Raw genomic sequence first — 8,233 nt, forward strand, 5'->3', positions numbered from 1 at the left:
AGAGCAGCCGAGTATACTTATTTTTTGGACATATTTATTCCTTTATAGTTTGAATATGCGAGCGTTTGTAGCCTTGTATTATGCCATTGTGACTACACTGGCATGAGTTCTGATCACTTCTTGGCAGCGCGAGCGAAGGAGTCCTTGGAAAGATCGTGCCAGCTGCGGGTCATGCCAGCCGCGAGCTATACCATGTCAGCCTCCGCGGGCCGTGAGAGGAGACTTCAAGTCGGGTCGGACGATCGAAATAATGACGTCACGCATCGCTCGAAATCCTACAATGCCTCACGCGGGGCCTCATAAGTCAGAGTGGCGAGCGTCCATTAGGTGCAGCACGAGGTATTGCAGGCGCGCAGGGACCTCCTCCTCCTCCTCCTCCTCCTCTTCCTCCTCCTCTTCCCCCTCCTCTGCCTATTTCTCTATCTCCTTCTCCTTCTACTTCTTCTCTTCCTCCTCTTTCTCCTCCTCCCCCTTTTTTCAACTAATTTCCCGTCATATGCCTCGTCTTCGCTGTCTCTTCCTCCTTCGCATACACCCTCTTTTCTTCCTCTTCCTCACCCTCAACTTCTACCTCTCCTTCTCGTTTTCCTTTTCTTCGCTTTTTTCTTCCAACCCTGCTCCTCTTCCTACACTTCTTCTCATCCTCATTATCATCATCATCATCTGCCTTCCATCGCCACCCTCCTCCTCACCCTCACCCCCCCCCCCTCCCACCTCGCCTCGGAGCGTGGGCGGAGGCTCGATTAGCGGAGCCTCGGTGACAGCTCCCTTCGCAGCACAAAAGACGCACTCATGCCCCCACGTATCCGCTGTGATCTAACCGCCCAATACTCCCGTCCAAGCCCGCGGGGGAAGGGGGTGGTGGGTTGGGGTGAGACACACTCTTGCCCCGATACCTCAGCAACCACCTCGAGCTCAGTGAGAATAGGTAATCAATGATACACACACACCTAACGTGGCATGTCTTCCGGATGATTTTTTTTTTTTTTTCATTCATTCATTCATTCTCTCTCTCTCTCTCTCTATCTCTCTATATCCGTATCTTCATTTCGTTCTGTGTCTTCCTCTTTCTTTTTCTCTCGTTCTCTATTTTTTTTTAAATCTTTCTCTGTATATATATCTATCTATTTGTATGTCTATTTATATCTGTCTGTCTGCCTATCTGCCTATCTGTCGTTCTATCTTTCTATATGTCTTTCTATCTATCTAGTTATCTAGTTATCTAGCTATCTAGCTATCTATCAGTCTATTAGTCTCTCTCTCTCTCTCTCTCCCCCTCTCTCTCTCTCTCTCTCTCTCTCTCTCTCTCTCTCTCTCTCTCTCTCTCTCTCTCTCTCTCTCTCTCTCTCTCTCTCTCTCTCTCTCTCTCTCTCTCTCTCTCTCTCCCTCTCTCTCTTTCTCTCTCTCTCTCTCATACACATTCGATTTCACTTGTCCCACATTTAACCAATCTGCGATTTCGTAAAGGAAAAAAAAGATGAGTCTATATGAATGAAATGCGTCATAGCCGAAACCTGATATCAGAATTACTTTTTTTTTTAAACATTAAATCGTGGACTGCCAGCCGGTGGGACAATGAAAGAAGCAAATGCAATAATGATACGAGGGAGACAACCTTCGTGAAGTGATCAATGACAAGCGTGAGGCAGACACGAGAGATTGAAGACCGAAGGAGGCCGAAGGAGACCGGAGGAGACCGGAGGAGACCGAGAGACAGATAGGAGAGGCCGAGAGCGAGGTGAAGTCGCGCGGGCGAGAAGGGCATAACATCCCTCATAACATCCGCCCCCGCACCTCTCCCGTTGCTGCAACTTTATTGACTGCCCACCTCTGTGACCCCCCCCTCCCTTCTCCTCCCTCTCCCCCTCATCCCCCCACACACACCCTCCCTGCCACCCCACCGCTTCCCTTGCCCTCCCATTTCCCTCCTATCCTTCCCTCCCTCCCCCTGCTATTACCACCCCATCTCCCGCCCCCTCTCCCCTTCCTCCCTCCTACCCGACACTACCATCCCCCTCTCTGCCCCCTCCCTCTTTCTCTCTCACACCCCTCTTGCTTTTATTCCTCGTCCCCTCTTTTCTTCCTCCCTTTCCCCTCCTACTCACCTTTTCTTTCCCCTTACCTTCGTCACCTACCTCTCGTCCTCAATCAGCCTCATCAAATGATCAAGTATAATAGTTTATAGAAATAAAGAGCGAATTGGTGTGACCGGATTGAGGTTGTCTCTAACCCTTTCGCGTGGATATTTGCATAATGTATTCTTTTATCATGCATAAGCGCTGTTACCGCGCATATAGTGTATGTCACTACATTTGTGACGTAACCATTATGAAGATCTAGAGTGAAGATAGTTTTCCAATGACATTTACGAAGTCAACACTTGTTGCACGGGATTTCCGTCTCCCCATCTGTCTTCTCTTTCTTTTTCTTTTCTCTCTCTCTCTCTCTCACTTTCTTTCTCTCTCTCGCTCTATCTATCTATCTATCTATCTATCTCTCTCTATCTATCTATCTATCTATCTATCTATCTATCTATCTATTTATCTATCTCCATTTATCTCTATCTATCTCTATCTCTATCTCTATCTCTATCTCTATCTCTATCTCTATCTCTCTCTCTCTCTCTCTCTCTCTCTCTCTCTCTCTCTCTCTCTCTCTCTTCTCTCTCTTCTCTTCTCTCTCTCTCTCTCTCTCTCTCTCTCTCTCTCTCTCTCTCTCTCTCTCTCTCTCTCTCTCTCTCTCTCTCTCTCTCTCTCTCTCCCTCTCTCTCTCTCTATCTCTCTCTCTTCACTTAAACCGTTACTCTAGCCACGAAAATGCGAAAATGCGAAACATGAAAAAAAAAATATATCCAAACGCCAAAGCTCTGTCGACACAATACACATTACGAAACCTAATTGACAATACAAGAAAGCGAAGCGGCAAAAATAGATAAATAAAAGAGAATAATAAAAGTCTGTTTTTTCCCCTTCCTTATGAGATCGTTCACATTGTCTGTTAAGTAGCGGCTTGTTAGCACTTTCGAGGTTTGTTAGCTTTTTTCAGTTTTGTTAGCGTTTTTTTTTTTTTTTTTTTTTTTAGCGCATTCGTGGCGAGACGATTAGCCTTGTTTGAAATATCCTCGTATGGTGTTGGGTTTGTTATCGTTTTGGCTTGTTAGTCAATGACGGAACAGTTAGCGGTTTTTTTTTTTAAGTAGTTAGTGATAGTTTCTAGGGGGTTCTAATGGCGTTCTGTTAGCGTCGGAGGTTTGTTAGCGGTTAGGTCTTGTTATTCTTCGGATTCTCTGCGTTATTTGTCTATATTTAGAGATACTTTTAAAATGAGTTTGTGGCACAAAATCCATTCGCATTTGTTCCATCATACGATTTTCTCGGAGATTTTATTAGAATCTGACAAGTAATGAGAAGTTTATAAGTAGTTTGAAAGTTGTTCTTACTAGATTTGACAAGTGATGACGGTGTTGTTGTTTTTTAACGTAGTTTTGAAAAGCAACTCTGCCTAGCGGTATGATAGCGTGTATGGGTAATTGACAGCAGTTAAGAGTTCTTCCTTCCGATAAAGGTGAACGCTGGAGTTGCTCTTAATGAACGAATTCCCACGACGAGGAAAGGGACGAACACCCTCCTTGTCTTTTGTTTCGGCGACTGTCTTGTGTCACTGTCCTTCGCGCGTGGCACCCTTGCCTGGCACTCCGCGGTGACAACGGTGCCTCGTTAGGGGTGGGTGTATTTGTGTGCGAGTTTTTGAAATGTGTGTGATTGTTTGTGGTTGTGTGTGTGTGTGTGTGTGTGTGTGTGTGTGTGTGTGTGTGTGTGTGTGTGTGTGTGTGTGTGTGTGTGTGTGTGTGTGTGTGCATGTCAATGTGTCTGATGTATGTTCACGTTCTTTGTCTACAAAATCATTACAACGAAATGAGACAAAAATATATATACACATATACATACATACACATACACATATACATATACATATACACATACATATACATCATAAAAGTAAGCAACATACACTCCCCACCTTCTCCAGCAACGGCAAATGTCATGAGACCCAAATGACTTCCGTGGTCACTCCAACGAGAGCTCAGGACACGTCAATCTATTGGTCGTCATTACTATTATCAGGTGAAACTGGCCAGCTGGTGACGCGGGAGTACCCACAGGGAGAAGACAGAGGAAGAGGAGGGGGGGGGGAGGAGGAGGAGGAGAAGGAGAAGGGGAGAAAGAGAGAGGAGTGAGAAAGGTGAAGGGAAGGGAAGGAGGAGGGAGAGAGGAAAAGGCGTGAGGGGAAGGTGAAGGGAAGGAGGAGGAGGAGGAGGAGGAGGAGGAGGAGGAGGAGTAAGAGGAAGGTGCAGGGAGGGCAAGGAGGAGTAGAAGGAAGAAGATGAAGGGAAGGAGGAGGGGGTGATGAGTGAGGAAGGTTAAGGGAAAGAGAAGGAGGGGGAGAGGGAGGGGTAAAGGAGTTAGAGGAAGGTAAAGAGATGGAGTAGGAGGAGGAAGAGGAATAGGAGGAAGAATGGGAAAGGAAGGAAGAGGGCGAGAGGAATGAGGAAGGTGAGATGAAGGAGAATGAGGGGGAAGGGGAGGGGGAGGGAAGTTAAAACAAAATAGGAGGATGGAAGATGAGTGTAAAATAAAGAGGAGATGATAGAAGGCACAAAGGACGCGCGCGTGTTTGTTTTTTTTTTTTTTTTGTGTGTGTGTGTGCATACAGACAGATAGATAGATAGATAAACAAGTAAGTAGATAGATAAGCAGGTAGACAGATAGCCAGAAATACAGGTGAGCGAGAGAGAGAGAGAGAGCGAGCGAGAGAGAGAGAGAGAGAGAGAGAGAGAGAGAGAGAGAGAGAGAGAGAGAGAGAGAGAGAGAGAGAGAGAGAGAGAGAGAAGAGACAGAGCGAGAGCAAGCGAGCGAACGAGAGAGAGAGAGAGAGAGAGGGAGGGGGCAGCTTACTCATACATCTGTTCATGTTTTGGCATTAAAAACTTGCTCATGTTATAAGCAAACATGCACGAACAACACCAGAGGTTTCGTCTCCAACTGAACAGCCAAGTATTTAGAATCCCAAATAACCTTTCAGATTCTGACAGAGCCACAGGTAGACCAACATATTCCACAAACTTCGGAAACTTAATCTTTTGCCCATTTAATAATCCAGCGAGAAGCATCACTCCACAGCGTTCATACTCCAGGTGATAAATACGACAATGAGGCCATGCGAGACTGCACAAGCGAGTTATTAAAAACGTGTACGACCGACGTAAGTGAAGGGACAACTCTCTCACTATTGCTGTTAGGGCTCACCGTGAGACACACTGGCGGCCAGCGAGGGGTGACAATCTTTGTGAATGGACGTGAGATCTAGACGAATTTCACATCGGTTATAACGTCTTTGCAATAGTTTGTTTTACTATCGTTGCAGTTGTGTTTTTGTTGTTGTTGTTTAAACTTTTTTTAACCATAAAATCGTTATGTACTCACTTCCTGAGCGGAGATAGTAGAGATAATGATGGGTTTCGTATTGCCGCGACGTGTGTGCTTGTGTCTGGTGTTTGCGCCCTCGCCCGTGGTGCGAGCGCCGGGACCGCTCCTGGACGACGGCGTCTTCGGCCTCGCCTTCGCCGGCTAGGTAGGCCGACAGCTCCGTCAGGGCCCCGAGGATGCTGTCGGGATCGTTCTCGGACTCGTCCGCCTCCGAGCTCCGGATGTCTTCGTCGTCGTACCTGGCGGAGTGGCCCTTCTTGCGGCGCCGAGCGATCTTTGGGTTCCACGTGCTCTGGCTGAAGGACGTGTCTTCTGAGGTAGACAGGATCGTCTGAAGGCGCTCCAGGTACGCTCGGCTGCCGGCTAGGAAGAAGGCGGTCGAGGGGGCAATGCGCGGCGCCATGGTGTGGGGCGGCACCCCCGCCATCAGCGCCTGCAGCTCCCCGTCGTTGAGGTCAAGGAGCGCTCGGAGGGCGCGGCGAAGGCGGGAGGGGTCGAGCGCGGCGTCGGGAGGCGTGACCGCTACCGCATCCCGAGACACCTCAAGGGACTGACCGCCGCGGCCAGTCACGGACTCGACAGAGGGCACGTGGAAGCAAGCAGCAGGCACAAGCAGGGCCAGCAGCAGCAGGGGTAGCACCAGCAGCACCTGATGCATCACACTACACTCTAAGTCTTCTGAGCACGAACTGTGCACTATAACTACAACGGTCGAGGGTCAGTCCTCCTCAACGAGCACAAGTCGCTTCACAGGGGCGGCGAGTGACCAGGAGGCGGCGGCGCTGGGCAGGTCCGTCCGTGTCGGGGGTCGCGAGAGCGTGCAGGGTCGCCGCGAGACTGGCTGCGGGAGGCTCACGGCGGCGTCTTATACCGCTCGCGCCCCCTCTACTCGCTGCAGCGTTACACCACACTTCAGATGTTTATCTTTATCTCACTCTCGCTTCATTGTCCAATTCGAAAACACGCATTCCTTCGCCCAACATGACGGGTCATTCTGATACGAGAGATATGGTCCCAGGCAGCTGTACCCCCTGCGCACGCTCTACCTGTCACAACATGTTTGTACCACGTGCCCGCCACTGGCCGTGCTTGTATGATGCTTTTTCTCGCTACGGATCCATTGACATATTCCCTTCAATGCCAGCTGAATGACGGGAAAAATCCATGGAAATTTACCAGAAAACGAAGACACAATAGGTGTATCTTGTAACATCCTACAAAATCTGACGCAACACTAGTCTAGAAGTCTGGCGGGCACATACCCACCACGTCATTCTACCCCCCCCCCCACCCCACCCTCCTCCTCCATCCTCCACCACGCTACCACCACCGTCCGACCCTCCAGCCCTCTCCCCCTCCGCCGTACTCTCTCTCGCGCACACCGCCCCCGATGCGACCCATTCATAATTTCCCGAAGACTCGCCCATTCACCCACGCCCCACACCACCCCTTCCTGATCTCTCACCCCACCCAAACCTACCCCAACCCACTCTACCTTCCCTGACACCAATGCGGAAGCCAAACCCATACTGCCAGCACGTGCCCACTCCTCCCTCTGCCAACCCCCCCCCCCCCATCCTGATCACGTGAAGAACTGTGCGGAGAGCAATCACTCATCACACAGTCCTTTCACCTTCACTAAATTACTGTACCTTTTCCCTAGTCACGTGGCCGCCCAGGTCAACGTGAATGGGCTGACAGCATAGATAGATATGGTTATTTTATCATCAACATCATCATTATTGTATTTATTATCGTTATTATTATTGTTATTGTTATTATTATTATCATCATCATCATTATTATAATTATTATTATTACCATTATCATTATCATTATTATTATTATTATTATCATTATTATTGGCATCATCATTATCATCATTATTATTATCATTATTATCATTGTTGTAGTTGTTATTGTTATTATCATTATTATTATTATTACTATCATTAATATTATTATCATTATTGTTATTATTGTTGTTATTGTTAGCATTATCAGTCGTTGGTATTATTATTATTACCATTAATCTAATTCTAATTATTCTTTTGTTATAATTATCATTATTATTATTGTTATTATTATTATAGTTTTATTATTGTCACCGTATTTATTATTATCAGGTGGATTTCGAAACTGTAGTCTCAATTTTCAATAATTATGTTTTTACATCGTGGGTTTTTCTTCCATAGTATCTACAGGGAAGACTGTTTTGCCATTCATTATTAATGTTATTATTATCATTATTATCGTTATTATTATCATTATTATCATTATCATTATTATTATTATTATTATTATTATTATTATTATTATTATTATTATTATTATTATTATTATTATAATTATTATCATTATTATTATTATCATTATTATCGTTATTATTATGATTATTATTATTATGATTATTATTATTGTTATTATTATCATTATCATTATTATTATTTTGTTATTATTATTAACATTATTACTAGTGTTAGTATTATTATCATTATTATTGTTATTACCATTATCATTATTATTATCATTATTATTATCATCATCATTATTATTATTATCATAATTATTATTATTATTATTATGATCATTATTATTATTATTATTATTATTATTATTATTATTATTATTGTAATTACTTATATTATTATTCTTTTATTATTATATTATATTATTATTATATTAATATTATCATCACCATCATCACCATTATCATTATTTTTATTGTCATCACTATCATTATTATT

General features: G+C 45.0%; 1 protein-coding gene across 1 annotated transcript in view; it reads right to left on the reverse strand.

The window, feature by feature from the left end:
- The window catches only part of LOC125025991, a 9,049-nt gene extending 2,706 nt beyond the window's left edge, over positions 1–6,343 (reverse strand). The window contains exon 1 of the mRNA XM_047614356.1: positions 5,484–6,343. Coding sequence (XP_047470312.1) covers positions 5,484–6,144 — 661 coding nt within the window. The 5' untranslated portion in view covers positions 6,145–6,343. The remainder of the gene's footprint in view (positions 1–5,483) is intronic.
- Between the last annotated feature and the right edge of the window lie 1,890 nt (positions 6,344–8,233).

This window comes from Penaeus chinensis, chromosome 1 (assembly GCF_019202785.1).
Source record: "Penaeus chinensis breed Huanghai No. 1 chromosome 1, ASM1920278v2, whole genome shotgun sequence".
In the NCBI taxonomy this organism is placed as follows: Eukaryota; Metazoa; Arthropoda; class Malacostraca; order Decapoda; family Penaeidae; genus Penaeus; species Penaeus chinensis.